Source organism: Manis pentadactyla, chromosome 14, assembly GCF_030020395.1.
Source record: "Manis pentadactyla isolate mManPen7 chromosome 14, mManPen7.hap1, whole genome shotgun sequence".
In the NCBI taxonomy this organism is placed as follows: domain Eukaryota; kingdom Metazoa; phylum Chordata; class Mammalia; order Pholidota; family Manidae; genus Manis; species Manis pentadactyla.
This window is the reverse complement of record NC_080032.1, coordinates 69,799,530-69,819,553: the sequence shown is the minus strand read 5'-3', so window position 1 is coordinate 69,819,553 and position 20,024 is coordinate 69,799,530. Positions and strand designations below refer to the sequence as shown.

The following is a 20,024-nucleotide window of genomic DNA, read 5'->3' as shown; positions in this document are numbered from 1 at the left end:
TTTTAATTCACTTAACATGCATAAGGTTTATACACATTAATAAGCTTTGCAAATTGAGAAACGAGGTCAAAAGATTAGATCTTTAATATGTAAAAATAGTCCTTGTTTCCAGTGAACTCTGATTTAGTGGATTTATTATAATGTAAAATAATTTCATGTTTTCCTCTATCCTCCACTAACCTTTAACACAGTAAAAACAAACAAACCAGCAAATTCTCTAGAATTCTTCAGTATCTGGAAATGCATGTAGAATTCTTTAATTCTTAACAGAATCAGAGAATAATTTTTAAGTTGTATCTAAAAGTTAATTTGTTTTTCATTTGCATCCAGAAAGCACTTTTCACACTTGCCAGAGTTTGGCTTTACATGATAGTAAAAATAAGAAAACTATTTGCATTTTTTTCTCAGTGCTTTGTTTAATTGATCAGTTCCGCTGTGCCAATGGGCAGTGCATCGGAAAACACAAGAAATGTGATCATAATGTGGATTGCAGCGACAAATCAGATGAACTGGATTGTTGTAAGTAGGACTAAAACCTTGTATATATTATTCTTACAGAAAAAAAGTGCTTTTTCCTTTTCTTAATGTGTGAAGTTCACTTATGATTAATATTTCCTTTTAAGAAACAGATATTAATGTTAAGCTGATTATTTGTACCAGGAATTTTTTTATGTTTTGCTTTTAGTAGTTCTTTAAAGACAACAGTTTTCTTGAAAATGTACAAGTCTTCATAGAAATATTTACTGAAATAACAGAAATGAAGGAATATGGTTTTGCCACTACAGTTAGGAAATTCTTAGTTTAGATATGGGGAAATCAATTGGTGGTCTAAACTTAAGAGTTTCTGAACATTAGTTCATGTTTAAGGTCTCCCTTTTTTTTTCTTGACATGTTTCCAACATTCCCCTCAGTGATATTAAGAGCTTCCTTAAAGTGGAGCCTGAGGATACTTGGGCCAATATGTACCCCTAGGCCTAGAGACATAGACTGAATAGCCTTTGGTTTCTTCAAGGTTCATAATTATTGACTGATGCCCTAACATAAACTACATCTCAAATTATTAAACTTAGTTCTAAATGGAATTCAGAGGTCTACCCTGTCAAAACTAGTTAAATGGAGTTTAGCTAGAATTCATTTAAAAACTCTTTAATTTCAATGAAGACTTTAAGTTGGCATTTTTACAAAATTCAAATGAGGTACTAAGACTTCTAGAATCTATTTATTTATTCAACAAAAAGGGTACTGTACCAGGTTTCTCAAAGTCCTCTATGAGAATTTTAAAGCCAGGCAGAGATGGATCTGAATTCTAGTGGTGCCTCTTCACAGTACTTTATTTGTTCTTGTTAAACTGAAGTTTCTTCATCTTTAAAATGAAGATAAAATTTAGCCTTGTAATTGTGAGAAAATTTAATGATTTAATATATTTAAAACAGATCACCTGGCTCATAGTAGGTACTGTTGATAAAGAAATGTGAGTGGTACCAAATGTGCTGTAAGAGATTCATAACAAGCAGTAGCACAAAGGAGAGAGTGGCTAGATCCTTAGGAGTGAAGATGGGGTTCATCAAGGAAGACTTCTTAGGAAAATGGTGCTTGGATTGGGTGTTAATTTAAGAATAACATTAATTATGCAGGTAAGTGGAGAGATTGCATTCAAGGCAGAGAGAATATCCTGTTCAAAAACAGAGTAAAACAGGCACCTTTGGGAAATCACATGTAAATGAGACTGCCAAAATAAAGGCTTTGTTTTGAGGGTGTCAGCAAAAGATATATGTAAAGGTAAGATGGTAGAGGACTGCTTTTCTTCTGAAGAGCCTATTCAGTATTCCAGATTAATGGAGAGTCATTGAAAAAGGGAGGGACTTAGCATGGCTTTGTAACTGTGAAAGCTGTGAAGCAGATAGGTTAGAGGTGATAAGATTACAGGTAAGGAAATTTTTAGTTTGGTTGCTTTCAACTTCTTTGACCACATCAAGAGATATACAAAGATGTGGTGCACACATAAAGAAGCAAGTGTCATACAGCAGTATTTACCCACATATATGTATAGAATGCATTCTGAAGTTTTGTTTTAAAATGCTAGTTGCAACCCCATCTAATGACTTTCAATCTGTAATTGTAAAATGCTTAGGAGACTGTTATGGTTCAGGCATAAGATGATGAAGATCTAAATGAAGAGAAGTGTTAGAGGTGGAAAGGAGGACTTTGGAGTTATTTCAGAAATAGAATAAAAAGGGTTTGGTGACCACTTAGATACAGTTGATAAGTTTAGGTTGGTTCACAGGTACCTCACTAAGTGACTGGAGTTGTTACCTAGAATGTACAGCAGAGACTGAAAACTGAAGTACCATTCCATATCTTGGCCACAGTTGTAATGTTTGGCTGATGTATGTTTTTTATTAATTTATTTTTGTTTTTCATTTAAGTGCCTTTAATTTGTCACATGTGCTGCCATTTGTATATGATTTGCTTACTCCTGGAATCTGGAAAACATGACAGATGATGGTGATGATGGGTTAAGTGTGGATATGCTGCATTAAAGTTGCTCATGGCGTATCCCACCGAAGCTGTTCGGGAAGTTGTTGATGACTTTATGGGTCTAGCTCAAGAAGAGACGTGGGCTGTTCAGTTTATTAATGGATATTAAAGCTGAGGCAGCAGGTGAAATCTCTCAGGATAAGTAAGTAGAGGAGGAAAGTAGCAGAAGGTAGACAGGACTGGGAATCACCTGCACTTAAGAGACAGACACAGGAGAATGAAGCCAGCAAAAGGAAACAGAATAATCAGAGAGAGTAAACCTAAGAGAGTGGTATCTTGGAAGGTTATTGATCAGACATTTTTGAGAAGAAAACAAGAGTCAGCAGTACTGGATGTGTAGACAGGTCAGTGAGATGAGGAGTTTATTGAATATGGCAAATAGGAGAACTTTGACCTTTTCCAGACTAAACTAGTTTCATTGTGCTGGTGAGGACAGAAGCCTACTTTCAGTGAGTTAAGATGTGACCCAGAGGCAGAATTGGGAGACAGTTAGTGCAAACTATTCTTTTTTCTTGTTGTTGTTTTATATATATATACACACACACATATATATAATTAAAGTATCATTAATATACAATGTTATGGTGGTTTCAAATGTACATCACAGTGATTCAACATTCCCCATTATCCTCTTATACTGTGATTGCGAATTATTGTGGCCCTTTATCCTCCTTGCGCCCACCAACCCGCCCCAGCCCCTCCCCCTTGGTAACCACTGGTCACTTCTCAGTGTCTATGAGTCTACTGCTGTTTTGTTCCTTCTATTTTGCTTGGTTTTTATATTTCACAAATACATGAAATCATACGGTGTTTGTCTTTCTCTGCCTGGCTTAATTCACCAAACAATACCCTCTAGATCCATCCATATTGTTGCAAATGGCACAATTTCTTTTCTTTTTATGGCTAAATAATAACAATATCCATTGTGTATATATACCCCATCTTCTTTATCAGTACATCTATTGATGGACACTTAGGTTGCTTCCATATCTTGGCTATTGTTATTAATGCAGTGATAAACATAGGGATGCATATATCTTTTTGAATCAGGGACCTTTTCTTTGGTAAATTCCTAGGAGTGGAATTCCTGGGTAAAATGGTATTTCTATTTTTAGTTTTTTGAGGAACCTCCATACTGCTTTCCACAATGGTTAAACTAATTTACATTCCTACCAGCCGTGTAGGAGGGTTCCCCTTTCTCTGCATCCTCACCAGCATTTGTTGTTTCTCGTCTTTGGGATGTTGGCCATCCTAACTGGTGTGAGGTGATATCTCATTGTGGTTTTCATTTGCATTTCTCTGATAATTAGCAATGTGGGGCATCTTTTCATGTGCCTGTTGACCATTCAGTTGTCTTCCTTGGAGAAGTGTCTGTTCAGATCCTCTGCCCATTTTTTAATCAGATTATTTGTTTTTTGGGTGTGTTGAGGTGTGTGAGTTCTTTATATAATTGGGGTGTTAACCCCGTATTGGATGAGTCATTTACTAATATATTCTCCCATACTGCAGGATGCCTTTTTGTTTTGCTGATGGTGTCCTTTGCTGTACAGAAGCTTTTTAGTTTGATGTAGTCCCACTTGTTCATTTTTTATTTTGATTCCCTTGCCTGAGGAGATCTGTCCAAGAAGAGGTTGCTCATGTTTATATTCAAGAGATTTTTGCCTATGTTTTCTTCTAAGAGTTTTATGGTTTTATGACTTACATTCAGGTCTTTGATCCATTTTGAGTTTACTTTTGTGTGTGGAGTTAGACACTAATCCAGTTTCATTCTCTTACATGTAGCTGTCCAGTTTTGCCAACACCAATTATTGAAGAGGCTCTCATTTCCCCATTGTATATCTATGGCTCCTTTATCATATATTAATTGGCCATACATGTGTGGGTTTATATCTGGGCTCTCTATTCTGTTCCATTGATCTATGGTTCTTGTGCCAGGACCAAATTGTTTTGGTTACTGTAGCTTTGTAGTAGAGCTGGAAGTCAGGAGCATAAACCTCCCAGTTTTGTTCTTCTATCTCAGGATTGCTCTGGCTATTCAGAGTCTTTTCTGTGGTTCCATAGGAATTTTAGAACTATTTGTTTTAGTTCATTGAAGAATGCTACTGGTATTTTGATAGGGATTGCATTGAATCTGTAGATTGCTTTAGGCAGGATGGCCGTTTTGACAGTATTCTTCATGAGCATGGGATTGATCTCCATTTATTGCTGTCTTCTTTAATTTCTCTCATGAAATTTTTCAGAGTATAGGTCTTTCACCTTCTTGGTTAGTAAACTATTCTTTCTTAAAGCTTGGCATTAGAAAGAATGCCAAGGCACTAAAAAGGACTAAAAAAGATTGGATGGCTGCTCACAAGGACTAAGCAGAGTCTGTACCCCAAGAGTTCATAGGGTAACTATGTAACGTGCAGCCTCTATGTGTTACGTGACTCAGTGATGTCATTTTCTATCATTTCCTTCATTTAACCTATAAAAGAATGAGTTTAGCTCTGTGGATGGGAGATTTGAGGATAGAAGCAAAAGAAAGGTTTTCAAAGGATCTTCAATTGTGAGAGATAGCCTGACTGTTCAGAATAGAAGAAATTTTCCTTCTAAAAAGAAGAGTGATGCTCTAAATTTGATGAGCCTTTTTGCTATACCTCTTTACCAGTAATGTCGATGCCCTCTGCTTCTGAAGCCTCAGTGCTCAGGGGACCTGTAAAGTGGACGTCAGGTGAGGGTCATCTGGTGCTTTCCTGCTCTGGCTTTTCTTTCCTAGTCTTCAAGTATCAGAGACCTGTCTTCCTGGCTCTCTGGCAACCAGACTTACCCTGAAGGCAGCGTCATACTGGGCCTGAGGGCTGAGGCTCATCTTCAGCTTCTAACCTCCTTTCCCAGGCCTAAGTGTCTCTTTTCAAACCTAAAATCATCCTCACGGCTTCTTTTGGCTTCTTCACCATTCCAGGTAAAACATGTGCTGACTTTTCTAGGTTCATCCCCTCTGGCCCTAAAATTTTCTTTCAAATTCCAAATAAACTTATTGATTTTCATGAATCAACAGAATGAAGTAGGATAAATTTTATCTGTACTTCTTAATGGCGTTTAAATCTGTAATTAACATCTTTTTTTCCTATCAGTTTACAGTTATACAGCTGGCCCTTGAACAACATGGGTTTGCACTCCATGAGTCCATTTCCACTTGGATTTTTTTTTTCAGTAAATATATTGGGAGATTTTGTGGAGATTGGTGACAATTTGAAAAAACATTTTCTTTTCCCTAGCTTACTTTATTGTAAGAATATGCTATATAATACATATAACATAAAAATATGTGTTAATAGACTATTTATGTCATTGGAAGGCTTCCAGTCAACAACAGTAGGCTAGTAGTAATTAAATTTGTGAAGAGTCGACAGTTACATGCAAATTTGCAACTGCATGGGGTCGGCACACCTAACCACTACGTTGTTAAAGAGTCAACTGTACTTCCCAGTATATTTTTTTCTGTCTTTACTTGAGGATGGTTCCTTTTGATTTCTAACAATGACTTTTATCCATACATATCGCATACATATTAATAAAAAAGAAAAATATGTATGATTTGTGTTCTTTAGCTTCATATCTGCTTACAAGCCTTCTGTTTGACTGCTATTTTGAGCCTACAGTTGGTTTTTCATTGTGTAACTGTACTGCATTCCTTTTAGATCCAACTGAGGAACCAGCCCCACAGGCCACCAATACAGTTGGTTCCGTTATTGGAGTGATTGTCACCATTTTTGTATCCGGAACAATATACTTTATCTGCCAGAGGATGTTGTGTCCACGCATGAAGGGAGATGGGGAAACCATGACTAATGACTATGTAGTTCATGGACCAGCTTCTGTGCCGCTTGGTTATGTGCCACACCCCAGTTCTTTATCAGGGTCTCTTCCAGGTGAGTGGGGGCTGATCCGTTGAGAATTAAGTCTTGGTTCCTGGCAGGATTACCAAGTTCCCCTTAAGGAAAAAGAATACTTTCTAAAGTCTGTGTCAAACTAGACCACTTGAGGTTTAAAAAAAATTAGAAGAACAAATCTTCTCTTTTACTTTAAAAAGGCACCTTCTCTTTACCCAGAAGACCTTAGGTGTGGTTTGGTAGAAATTGCCAGAGGATATAAAGCAAATACATATAACATGCATTTGTATATACCACACTTAGTGTATATGCTGCATTTCTGGAGGTGCTCGACCAGCTAGTCATTTGGTGAAGAGGGTCATAAACCACTGGTTCTTCAGGTTCACTACCAGAGAACCTCAGTACTACTGAGCCCCGGGATTAAAGGAGGCCAAAAGGTTAAGATTCCTTTCCAGCACACAAAGATGTGGAATAGCTGAGTGATAGCCGGGAGGGAAGTACTATGTTTTCTCGTAACTTTAGGTGAAGCCTGTGGGACTAAGGTTTGTTTAGTCATAGCCATGTGGCCAGAAGTACTTGGTAGCCCGTGTGGCTGCAGGGACGTACAGCTCTCCTCTTCAGCACTTTCTCATGCCTTTAGTGGGAAGAGGCCTTTCTTCTAATGAATCTATAGAAGGAGGTGCCAGGCAAAGGCCCCCTGAAAGTAAAAACTTATTCTGAGTGTAACAGATGCAATTTTTAAAGGGTTAATGATAATGATTTCTTTGGTGTCATGTCTGTTTTTAGCTAGCAAAATTTGGGGAGTCTCTTTGAAAAACAAGAATTTCTGCCTTAACATTTGTGGTGGTGGTTTCAACACCTGCATCCGGTAGATGAATAAATAATCTTCCATATGTTGTATATATGCTTTTAAAAATAGATTTAGTTACCTTTTGAGCAAATCTGTTCTTTCATCTACCTTGCTTCTTCACTTTCCACAGTCCTTTCCTGCTCAAATCCTCTAGGAGGTTGAAAACCTCTCATTTTGAAGAGGTCTGTTTCCATCCTGGGGAGGAAATTGGTGGGGCTGTTCCCTTGCTCTAGGCCAGCTCTCAGTGGAAATGTTCATATCTGGAGAATATTAATTTCCCTTCTCCATTAAGTGTTTTCCATTATTATTAGGAAAGGAGTGCATAAATTGTTATAAAATCAAACTATTTGACTATTGATATTTGTGATCCTGGTATTGAATTAAATTATTTCTTGCATTTTCATGTATCTTACTCATCTTCAGCATTTATCCTCCTTCATTTTAGGAATGTCTCGAGGTAAATCAATGATCAGCTCCCTCAGTATCATGGGGGGGAGCAGTGGACCCCCTTACGACCGTGCTCATGTCACAGGAGCATCATCAAGCAGTTCTTCCAGCACCAAAGGCACTTACTTCCCTGCCGTAAGCAGCTCTTCCTGTTTCAGCTGAATGCTAAGATAACTAGGATCTTAGATCTTAACTCATGTGCAATGTGGGGCCTCAGCAATGGTAAAGTAAAAAGTTTTTTAGTGTAGAATTTAGGCCTCAGGCATATAAGGTCCAAAGAAGGATTTTTACCCCCATGCAAACATCTGTAGATCTGTAAGTTTCCTGTTCAGTGACCAGCACATGTGAAAGCAATGGACAGCAATTTCGTATTTCAGGTAAAAGTAGAGCTGCTGAGTGGCACCCCTGAGGGTCTTGGGGCCTCCCGAGAGAGGAGACACACCTGCTTTTTCTCCAGAGTCAGTAATTTTTCTCTAAACATTTCTAATTAAAAGAAATCATGACCCAGCCATACTGAACTGACACCAGTGACTTGTAAATTATAGATTTCCTTCTCATCATCTTGCACTGTCCAGCTGTGATGAAATTGTCTTAGGGGATGGAGAGCTGCAATCTGGAAGTTACTGTGTGAGGTCAGCTCTTGGGAAAAGGATTGTGCTAACAGTGTGATGGAAAGGAATCTGAACAGAGATGATGGAAGAGAAGTTGAAAGACAGTCTCAAAGGCTCTGTCTGGAGTAGACTGTTGTTACTTTAATAACTTCATTATTTTTCCATTTAGATTTTGAACCCTCCACCATCCCCAGCCACGGAGCGATCACATTACACTATGGAATTTGGTTATTCTTCAAACAGTCCTTCCACACAGAGGTCCTACAGGTAATACGCATCATCCTTTAATATAAGTCAAAGTGTCTGTCAGAAGAAAGAAGTACTCCAGTTGTGGGTTTGGTGTAGCCCCGAGAGAGTAGACGGCAGCCACCAAGAGAGGACAGGCATCTTATTTTGATAATGCTGACATTGCCCCTGCCACAACTTCTTGTCTTTGAGGGCATTGTACATTTTCTTAGTGTCCCCCATGCTGGCTTTTAGAGTGACAGAAGAGCCCCCGTGCTTTGGCAGTATTCTCAGGAAGGTTACCCACCAAAGTGACTGACTGCAGAGTAGGTTCTGTGCAGGTTAGGTTTGGTTGATAGTTTAAGAGGAATATTGGGTAAGACTGGTTCAGAGTAGGTGAGCTCTATAAGAGCAGGAATATTCAGCACAGCATCTGAGACATGTTGAGAGAAGCTTAAGTTCAGCCCTTGCTTATATACATTATTACTATCTGGAGTAAAAGATTTCTCCTAGTTGGATGGAATAAATCATGATTCCTTCAAATAAATGAAATGTATTTGTAAGCCCAAAAGGGGAAAATTCTGTCTGTAGAACATATCGAGCAGGTTCAGTACTAGTGTGTTACCTACCTGTTCTCTTCCATCCTGTTGAAGAGGTCAGCCGAGTATCAACAGCTCTATTTTCTCTGTCTGAACGCTGAGTGCCCTGGCGTTACTGGATCTTTCAAGTGCCTGTCACCTTCTAGATGAGGCGTTTCCCAGCATTCCTGTCAAATTACCCTGATCTGACCTTGTAGGTGTATAGAAATCAAGTAGACTGTTCACAGTGTCTTATTCACAATTTTCACTTCAGTTTATAGATAAGACAATTTGAAGTAGGCTTGACTCTAAGGTTTTTATGTTTTATTGTAAATGTTGTTTTTTTCCCCCTCTACTACAGGTTTGTTCTAAAAAGCCAAAATAAAATGGCAAAAACCTGACAACAGGAGAAGAGGGAGGACCTAAAATTTAATTTTTAAAAATAATATTTTTTAATTGACTCAAACACTGATTAAATAAATAATTGCATCAAAATTAATTCTTATTTGACCATTTCCTGTGTCTCCCAGTTATGCCCTGTTTGTTTCTTCTGAGTTAAACTTGATACGATTTGTTGAGATTTTTGTCAGAACTGGAACTTAAAAGTATTTTGTTAATACTATTTCCTTTCCTTCCTGTTTTTGTCTCATTTTCCACGAAAATGGAAGTGTTAGGATTTTAAATGTTAAGCCAAGAAATTTCAGCAAGGCCCAACACCTGATTGGACTGAAAGATAAGACCTAAAAAAATACTGACATCATGTCAATAGTAGTAGTATAAACACTTGAGAACCTGCTCAGCAGGTCATGTAACTTTTGCTCTTTCTCTGAGCAGCCATTTCTTTGAGGCAAACCCTAAGTGACATCAAATGATTTGTATCCTGGGATGTTATCTTGTGGCATTCTGTGTCACTAGGTATTTTATGAATCAATACTTCAGTTTTCATGTGCTCTTCTCTGCAGTGAATTTGATGAGAAAGCATATGAATTAATCTTGAAATAAATAAATAAAGCTATAAAGTAAATCAACATCACTGTATTTAGGATGTAAAAAGCATAAGAAGTTACAGATAGAAGTAGAAATAATAGAAAGCCAGCCCTCAAAGCCAGTTCTTATTTTCATTAGTGTGTCCTCTCTTTTCATTGCCTTTTCTTTAGTTAGCCATCCTCCAAACTTGACCAACAGCTGAGATTCCTTAAAAAGGTTGATAAACAAGTGTAAGAAATAAATCAGTTCCCTGAAACACGTATTAGAAAACTCACTGGTTCTAAATGGATATCATTTTGGTGTTCACTTAAAGCCACTGCACTGACAGTGTGCTTGTGTGCACACTGGGAATCACACTTTCCCCCAAATCATGGCAGTTTCCCTGCTGATGGTAACAGTGCAAGGATGTGTACGCCCCTTAGGCTGTCTTCCAGAATTCATCCTGACTTGTACAGCATGTGAGTTTTAAAGATGGAGTGAAGTCTCCAGACAGCATTAAGTCATTCTTTGGGTAAATACAGAGCACTCAGAGGGCACTGCGGGAATGCAAACGCGAGCAGTGCAAAACGCGTGAAGACCATTCTCGCAAACCACAGAATGGCAGAGGCTGGTGAGCTCCACTGTCTGGACTAAATGCAGAATGTGTGGCTGAGAGATTTTCCAAAGATGACCATTAAATGCAGCTTTAAATAGTTGGTCCTTTTTTATTCTGTGTTGCAGTGTAACTTAAGGTTAAGAGCACATCCAGAGGCTAGACTGACTTCATGTCTGCATTCCCATCCTCCCCATTTTTAATTGCCTGTAATCACATTTTATTTCCAAATATAAAATTCATGCTAACTTCCTCCTCCCAATCTGCCGTTGGAAATTGACTCTTGGTCTGTACAAATTTAAACTGTAGTAGCTTATTATGTTCAAAGTGAAGTCTAAAGCCTCTGTATTCTGATAGGGAAAACCTCTTCTCTATAAACGAACTAAGTCTGCTTTTCTTGGTTTCCTCCCTGTACTAGCTACAGGCCATACAGTTACCGGCACTTTGCTCCTCCCACCACACCCTGCAGCACAGACGTTTGTGACAGTGACTATGCGCCCAGCCGGAGAATGACCTCTGGGGCCACAGCCAAGGGCTACACTAGTGACTTGAACTACGACTCAGAGCCTGTGCCCCCACCTCCCACACCTCGAAGCCAGTACCTGTCAGCAGAAGAAAACTATGAAAGCTGCCCACCTTCTCCGTACACAGAAAGGAGCTACTCTCACCACCTCTATCCACCGCCCCCGTCCCCCTGCACAGACTCCTCCTGAGGAGGGGCCCTCCTCCTCTGACTGCCCCCGAAGCCAAGATGTAAATACACATGTGGTTGAGATCTGGAGGGGGGGAGGGAGCTCTTAGAGAAGGACGAGGCAGACCATGTACAGTTAAAAACTATAAACGGGGAGGGAATACTGGAGATATTTGTACAGAAGAAAAGGATATTTATATATTTTCTTAAATTAGCAGATTTGCTGCTTGTGCCATAAAAATTTGTATAAAAAGTAAATTTGTACTAAATGTTTTATTTTTGCAAACTGAATACACAAAGCATGCCTTAAACCCAGTGAAGTGACTGAGTACAAAGGAAACAGGAATAATAAAGGCATCACTGACCAGGAATGTCTGGGCTTTTACCGATACCAAAAAAAAAGAAGAAGAAAGAAAAAAATGAAGTCCATCTCAGAGCAGCAAACCATAGATACTTGGAAGTTTTGAGGGCCAACAAGGTTAAGAAATCATGAAAGGAAAAAAGGAATTGATACTAACTTTGGGCAAAGGGCTTTGTTTTCTCTAGGAATCCAGCAATTTTATTGAGGAAAATAGATACTTAGAAAAATCCATTCTGTGCGTTGCTGCCGTAGGGGAGATCAGCTGTCTGGTAAGATGCCGTGGGGCTGTTTGTGTGTGCAAGTCTTCTGTCCCTACCTTAAAGTCCACACCTCTGTCAAAAACTAGTTTTTTCTCTAGTATTTTCTCCTTGCTTCCTCTGCCAGCAGCTTTGTAGGCCATTTTGACAATGTATCATGATTTATTCAAAGGTTTTTGTCTGAGGATTGGGTAAATGGAGTTTTCTAAATTAAGGCTTCCTTTTAATAATTTGTTAGCTCCATTCTCCTGTAGGCTTAGCTCTTCAATTTGACAGCTATTTTTGCATAATGATGAAAGGCTAGACATATTATATTGCTCCTCTGTATTTCCAAGATTGTTTCAATGCTCATTAAAATGCCTTTTTACAATACATATAGACAACGTTTAAGAATTACAAATTTAACCATTATGTTTCTGTTGTAAATTAATCGTATATCCTTGCAGTACTTTCAGCATTTATAATACCACAATATGAAATCATTTTTATGTATATTTTTCCTAGTAAAACATATAAATATGCTCTGGTTAGAGACAGTCTATTTAAAAAGAGAATTTTTTGTTATCATTAGGTTTTTCCTTTTATTAACTGTTCATGACACTTTCATGTTCTTCAGGCCAATTTTTCCTAGAGTGACGTCTACATGCATAACCTCTCTTAATTTGTGACATGAGTGTAATATCTTTGTTACCTAATGTGAATATCAGATTGTTTTCAAATTATCCACAAATTATTCTTATAATCCATCACTTACATATTTTTATGTGTGTTCTCTCTTATCGCATTATGGATCAAGATGATTTAACAACATGAATTAAGGGAGAAGGCAAATTGTAACCTTCTCAGCTGTCAGACCGTGGGTGGAGGGGAACAATGGAGGCTCTTAGGGACCAGCCTGCCCTGCTGGTCCTGGGGCTGCCGCACCTTAAGCTTTTGGGTTGACCTATGGGATGATTCAAGCACTGCTCTGCCACCTTGCCAAAAATTAGTTCCCTGCTTTTTACATGTTTCTAGCAATTCTCTGCTAAAATTGGATGTTTTTTTTTAAGCTAACATATTTTTTTACCCTAGCAAATGTTGGTCAATTAGTTAGTGAATTTACTTTTATTTTTTATTTATTTTTATTTTTTTTGCTGAGGCCTCTCTGGATTTCAGAGCCCAAGAGAAAACGTCAGAAGAAAGGATTCAGAATTTTGGCAGGGGCAAAGTCATTTTTAATGCAATTAAAAAATATCTAAGTAAACTTTTTAAAGGGAGAAGTGTGGTTTCAGAATAATGCTTAGATTGTTGGTGATACCTTGTGTGAATCAGGAGATTCTGCCTATAAGTACACGGTGATCCATCAGTGTCTTGCATTTCAGTCAAACAAGCGTTACCGCTTCCTGTTGATGGAACGAAGTGCTCACAGTAGAACAGAATGGACACTGAAGTTGCATTCTGTGACATACAGGGGCGCTTGATGCTTAAATGAAGATGGAAAGGTTAGCAATAACTGGGTATCGATTAGAATCTGAGAATTCTATATGTTTACATTTTTTAAAGTACATCTTTATTTGGTGGGCTTCCCATGTGGAAACTTGCACTATAATGAACTAAGAAGAATATATTGCCTTGTTATATCTCAGTCCAAGTGCTTGTACTGCAATGGCAATGGCCTCTTCTTGCAGAATAGTAATTTGTGTGCCAATTTGTTTGAAATTATTTGAAGGCAGTTCAGCTTAATCTCTGAATCCTCTTCTTGGGGGTAGTTGAGATGGATTCTTAATGTTTGGGGAGTATACCTTTAAATGAAAGAATTATCAAAATTCAGGAAAAATTTATTGGCCCTCAGTATGGACAGTTAAGCTTAAGTGAACTATCTTAATTATTAAACATAAGAGCTTTAAATTTAAAAAATGGGAGATAAAAAATAAACCTCTGGGAGCACAAATTAGAGAAAAAATATTTCGGTTTGTTGTATTACTAGATTCATTATCCATGGGGGGAAAATGAATAAAATTTCATTAGATTCCTTAAGTACAAAAGTATTTATCTTGAACATATGTCTTAAAGAATGCCCACCTAACTGATGTGATTCAAATTACCTGAGAAATGAACTTTATAGTAGAGAATGCCTTCTGTGAACTGTAGTAAGCTACTCTGCATTGAAGTGGTCTTTTATAGCTGAGTTTTGTAACTCTGAAGTTCACTGTTATAACTTTGAACTTGGCTCCTGCAGAGCCCTGGTCTTCCGAACAGTGGCCCAATGGGTTTTGCTATTTAAATCAAATAAAGGAATATTCATAAGAAAAAAACGGAGTTTAAGGGATATAATTTTGTCAGTATTAATTTTTCTTCCATGAAATTTTTTTATTCCTTTGACACCAGATGCCACTCTTCTGTACTGAGTATCTTATGACATGTCTGTTTAGCAGAAAATCATTTAAATTTTAATATAAAAGTACTTTGTGATATGCCACCGAGAGATATCTGATCCTTTAATAAGTTTAGAAACAGCTATTCTAAAAGGATGATGTATATTTAGAAATGAAGACATCACAGTACATTTCATCTGATATAGACCAATAATTTTTAGGGTGATAGGATTTTGAGCAGTAAAATTATAGGATGATTGAGGATTATATTTGTTGATCACCTAAAAATACTTTGAAGTCAATAATTTGTATAAGCCAACTCAACTGACAGTGAGATATAAAAATAAGCCACCATCCATATTAGGTAGCAGTTAATCTTTGGGGAAAATATTTTTGTTTTGCTGTAAAGGCCCAGTAATGAATAATTTCTAGTTAGAGTTAGCACACTGTATATATTTAGGTGATCTAACACCAGCCCTCATGATGGAGACTATTTACTTCTGGTCCGGAGAAGCTTGCGAGCCTGCTTCTCTGCAATAGTGGTGCTGCTTCTTTTTTCCTGTCTAATCCTATGTCTTGAGTAGATTCTTAGAAATGTAGTTTTAAAAATTGTTTTATTTCTAGCAGGAGAAAATTCTCCACTTACTGATTTGCATGCTGTAAGAGCTGCAAATTGGTTACCATTACACATCTAACAAAACCCAAAAACAAAAATTTTGGGCTTTTCACATCCCAAATATATCTTGCAGTGCATAAAGTCTGTATGATGCCATCCATAGTGTTTGGAGTCTGATACATGTCTGTGAGTGTCAGCTGGCTGACAAATGTTTGGGCCTCCACAGATGAGACTGTCACTGAGTGCAGACATGAACTGTCATAAAGTTCATAGTCAAGTGTATTTAAAACATGTTCTCAGAATTCTTAAACTCAAGAGATTTAAATGTATTTGGTATTCCTTTATCCCAAGCCTAAAGTGAGCCAAGAGAAATAACAGATGATTTTAGAAGGTACTGTTAGCACATATGTGGTTTCTGACCTTTAGGATGGCATCATTTCCTAAGAGTCTCAAAATTTAGCTTTTAAAATTCTCAAAGTTCTGGAGGACTTTGGACCTAAATATAACATTTTGCATTTATAATTTAAAAAATTTAAATTATGAGCATTATGACTCCATATACTCAGGATTTTTCTGTTTGACTTGATTATACATCTCATTAAACTAATCCTGCACCTGAGTGGAGGGAGGGGTAGATTCTTAGGTTAATCTAGATGAGTTAGAATAAAATTGTGTCCTCCTTCAGTCCAGGTAAATCTTACTGTTTCTCTTTTGTATAAGACATCCTTAAACTGTTCCTAAGTTTACTGTTGAAAAAAATTCTCATGACTTCACACAGAATTCAAACTATGTGATTTCTTGGACTCAGAAGTGGAGTATAGACCTAAAAAAAACTTTCGAATTTCCCATGATTACTTAGGGTTTGCCCAGAGCTAACACCAAAGAATCACAGACAACTTTTGCTTAACTGTCCAATTTTTTTAACTCAGATATAAGCAGAACAGGTGGTTACACACACACACATCCCTGCCCTGTTTATATTTGATTTTATAAAATGAATATTACATGTGAATATTAAAAGGGAAGTACAGGAAAAATAGGAGTCTGATTAAATTTAATGTTACATGAAATTAATATCTGGGGTTAGTAGGAAAATTTTTTAAATGAAGAGGATACCAAGAAGCTTAAGCTGGACTAGCCTCATTTGCAAGTGAAGGATCTGGTGCTGCTTTCAGAAGTTTATCCTTTGTGTTTTTAAATTTTTTCTGAAGCTTTAATCTTCGTTATTGTCTTAAAGTCAGCTGGTGTTTCTTGTTCATGGACTTTGGTACGATGGTGCTTTGCAAGGATGTATTTATATTTTAATGGCCAACATTTGGTCAGCCCTGGTCCACTATTCACTTCCCTCATTTTGTAAAATAAGTGCTTTAATTGTAAACTGTATACAAATACCTTGTATAAATCCTTTTTGATTATTACAGTAAGCCGAGTTGTAACATATGAAATGTTGATTTTTATAATAAAACAGTGGAAAATAAAAGTGTTGTTTCTTTTCAGCAAGAAATTAAACAGCTGATTGTTCTTTGCTGCAATACATAGCGGTGGTCTCAAACACAACAAAACCCACCTTTACTGTTTGCATTTCAAATAAAATACAACCTTGGAAGAAAATTTTTTTTTTAATTTAAAAATCTTATTTTAATGATCGGGTTACTTTTGGACAGTCTTGGACCTTGCGCATGCCCTGTAATCTCGGAAGCCCCTGTCCTGGGCCTCTTGACAATCTAGGTGTCTTTGACTGTCTGAGCCTTCTGATAAGCTAGGTGTTCTTGACTATGGAACTGGGAACAAAGGAGGGCTTAGAGGTTGGCTAGGGAGGAGTTTTCCTTGGTGTTGGGCCGGTCCCTTTCCTGCTTATGTCTAACTGCCTACTCTGACATTCCCCCCCACAGGACTCGGACTCTGAAATTTTTTGGATAAGGGTGATGAGTCAATGTCTGGAACTGCTTCCTGCTGAGAAGGGGCCAGGCTGTCCTCAGAGTCCAGAGCCCTCACCGTCTGTCAGGAGTGGGAGGTGACCCTGGCATCACTGGGGCAGCCACTTCCAAAGAGCCAGCCAGCTGTATCTAGTGAGGATTCAGGCATAGCTGTGTCAGTAGAAATTAGTTGATATCTTTGTCAGATGACCATTTGAAGGTATACTGCCTCTTGAGAAGAGACAAATTTGGTTAGGAGGTTTAAGAGAGAGGGCCCAAAGAGGAGGAGAGGGAAAATAGAGACCAAAGGTCCCATGGAGGGCAGTAGCTAGGAGAGTCATCCCTGGGGGGCCTGTTCTCGGAGTTGGGAAGCCTTTCCGGAAACTTTGGATATCCTGTTGGACCTGGGACTTGGCTTGTGTGGTTTACCTAAAAGCACTGTTCTTTAAGTGAGGCATAGAGGTCTCCCTGTGCTGAAGTCAGGACAGCTAGGCCCCTTTGGTTTGGGAGGACAGTCATTGCCCTGGAATTGAGCTGGTCCTGTGAGCGGTCTGGAGCTGGCGCCATCCGAGTTTTTCGGTGGCAACGGGAATACACTTGTGAGGCAGTGACTGCACCCATAGTGCCAGCAGCTGCCCCTGCTGCAATTCCCAACGCGACCAGTGGAGGAATAGGGCTGGGATTTTGCCTAAGTTTTAAGTTAAACTGAGGGTGACAGGGCATGTGTGATTAAGGGAATGGGAGTTTCAGGAGGGGCTGCGTTAATTTTTGGAATCACATAAGCTAGGGTGCAGATGCCTTGTGCAGTTGCAGGGAGGCAAAGGTAGGCACTCCTCTGCTGTGGAAACACAGCCCCAGAGTGCGAGAAAGGCACCAGGCTAAGAATTTTTAGGGTGTATTGTAGAAGCTTTAGGGCTCCCTAACAGTGGGAGAGAAGGGATGGCCAGTGAAGGCAGTCAGCAGCTGCAGATGGAAGGTGGGACTGAGAAGAGAGAGAACAAGCTTTATAAAACTCATGGCTCACCGATCTTCCATGATGAACACAGACGACCTTTCAGGCAACTTAATTCCTTTAGTTTTTTTAAACTTCACTTTCTTAGCTGGTTGCTCTATTTTAAAACAAAATCTTACTTTTCTTTTTTCTTTACTTTTGACCACACAAGACTCTTTAAAATTTTTTTTAAAGAATGGTTTCCTCTTTTTAATTTTAGCCCTTAGCAAAGGCCCAGATGAGGAGCTCACTGATGTTAAGATCCCCTAGGGCTGGGAGGGCATCACTTGCCTGTTTTCTTGAAGATACCTTATCTCTTCCACAGGCTCACAGCTCAGGAGGCTGGTGGTGGATCTCTGTCTCTGGGTTTTGTCTCAGAGGTGTAGGGCTTGACTCGGGAGTGATGGATCTGGTTGGGGATCCCAGGCACCATAATGGCTGACCTCCTGGTTGGTAGAGAACTGACTGACGGTGATTGTCTGTCCCAGGTAGCACCTTGTGCCCAAAGGTCCTCAGCTTGTTGAAATGATCTGGGAGCAGCGATCCAAGTCATGGCACCAGAATGTTACAGTGGAATTCGTTGATTCCGATTCTTCTCAGAGAATTCAGTTGAGAGACCAGATAGCAAGGAAAAGCAGCAAGGACTTTATGGGGTTAAAGCAAAAAGAACACTTGAGACAGGAGAGTAGGCTGTCAAAACCAGAAGTGGTTGGAAGAGAGCTTTGAGAAGGGCTGCTGCTTGGTTCAGTGCTGACAAGCCCTGTGATTGGGAACAGAGAGTAAGGGAAACGTTGCTTCAGGACTGTGCTTGTTTTAGTAAATTACTGGAGGGGGCCCTGGTGTGGACTCTCAGTTCCTCCCTTTTCTCCAGATTAGCTTTAAAAATGAACATTGTTTTTACTGGAGCAGAGCCCACTCTGAGCGGGATGATCCTGAAGGGGGTGGCAGAATAGATCACTTCAGAATATGCTGCTTTGGCATCTTGGTCATTTTGAGCTGTAGTCACTTAAAAAACAGCAGATGCAGAGAGAAGCTTTCTCTGAGCTTCCCCTACCTGCCTAAAGGCAGATCCTGCAGAAGGAACACACTGGTCATAAATATGAATCCCCTCCTTGGGGGTTTCAGCAGCCAAGGAAGATGGTTGCTCGCAGGAGAGGAGACATCACAGCTAGACAAACTTTCACAAGTGGAAACACCTCCTGTCTCTTCTTCTAAGGGCCTGTTCGTCCTTCCTAATAATCATTTCCTCTGCCCTAAGAGGCCTACATCCTCCCTTCCCTTTCCCTGGTAAGATGGTATTTAAGTCTGAATTCTAAGTAACTTTGGGGAGTTACTCATTTTTCCCTGGGTGTCTCCCATATATACATGAAGTACACATATTAACACACCTCTGTTTCTTGTTCTTCTTGATAATCTGTCTTACTACAGGGGTCTCCTCTAAGAACTCAGGAAGGTAGAGAGAAAATTATTTTCCTCCCCTACATTTTCGACAAGGATATATGGAAAAACCAAGAACTCAAAACTATGAACTTGAGTCTAAGTTTCCTGGTTTGATGGGAGGAGAGGAAAGCTGCTTTTATATTTGGCAGTAGTTGAGCCCAAACATCAGGTGGTTGAACGGAACACGATTTCGTGTAAAGGTCTTTTTGGCAGATGAGCTTGAGTGAGTGAGTTTACCTTGGCTTCCTGAGTGACCCTCCCATTCTTTCCTCTTGAGGGAAAACAAAAATCAAGTAAGTCGTGCAGTTCCCAGGCGGGTCAAGGAAAGGGGAGGCAGAACTGTGCTCAGTCTCCCTGATTTAAAAGCAGGCTCAGGAATGGGGAGAACAGTGCAGGTTGTTTGGGGAAGTTTATACAGTCTTTCTCACTTTGTTTCCTTTGTTAATGATTACATTATTGCTGTAAATTTGAGTCAAAGGAGGACTTAACTATTGGTGGGATTCAGGACAGGCTACCTCAAAATATGGCACCTTGGCTTATTGAGTATTTTAGCTGAAGGAATTTGAGAGACGGTATGTGCGGGAAGGACTCTGACCTTCCCCTGAAGCAGGTCATGAACCCTCCAGTGAGAGGTGCCAGAGGAGAGGAGCAGCCTTATCTCAGAAGAGGAAGGGACACAGGAATCTGGGCAGACAGGC

At 39.1% G+C, this 20,024-nt stretch overlaps 1 protein-coding gene across 2 annotated transcripts in view; it reads left to right on the top strand.

Moving 5' to 3' along the window:
• The window catches only part of LRP6 (LDL receptor related protein 6), a 161,462-nt gene extending 145,000 nt beyond the window's left edge, over positions 1 to 16,462 (top strand). For both annotated transcript variants that reach the window (XM_057491660.1, XM_036909680.2), the window contains 5 exons: positions 409 to 519; positions 6,219 to 6,449; positions 7,706 to 7,842; positions 8,488 to 8,585; positions 11,119 to 16,462. In XM_057491660.1, the coding sequence (XP_057347643.1) occupies positions 409 to 519; positions 6,219 to 6,449; positions 7,706 to 7,842; positions 8,488 to 8,585; positions 11,119 to 11,413 (872 nt within the window). In that variant the 3' untranslated portion in view covers positions 11,414 to 16,462. The remainder of the gene's footprint in view (positions 1 to 408; positions 520 to 6,218; positions 6,450 to 7,705; positions 7,843 to 8,487; positions 8,586 to 11,118) is intronic.
• Positions 16,463 to 20,024: the final 3,562 nt, after the last annotated feature.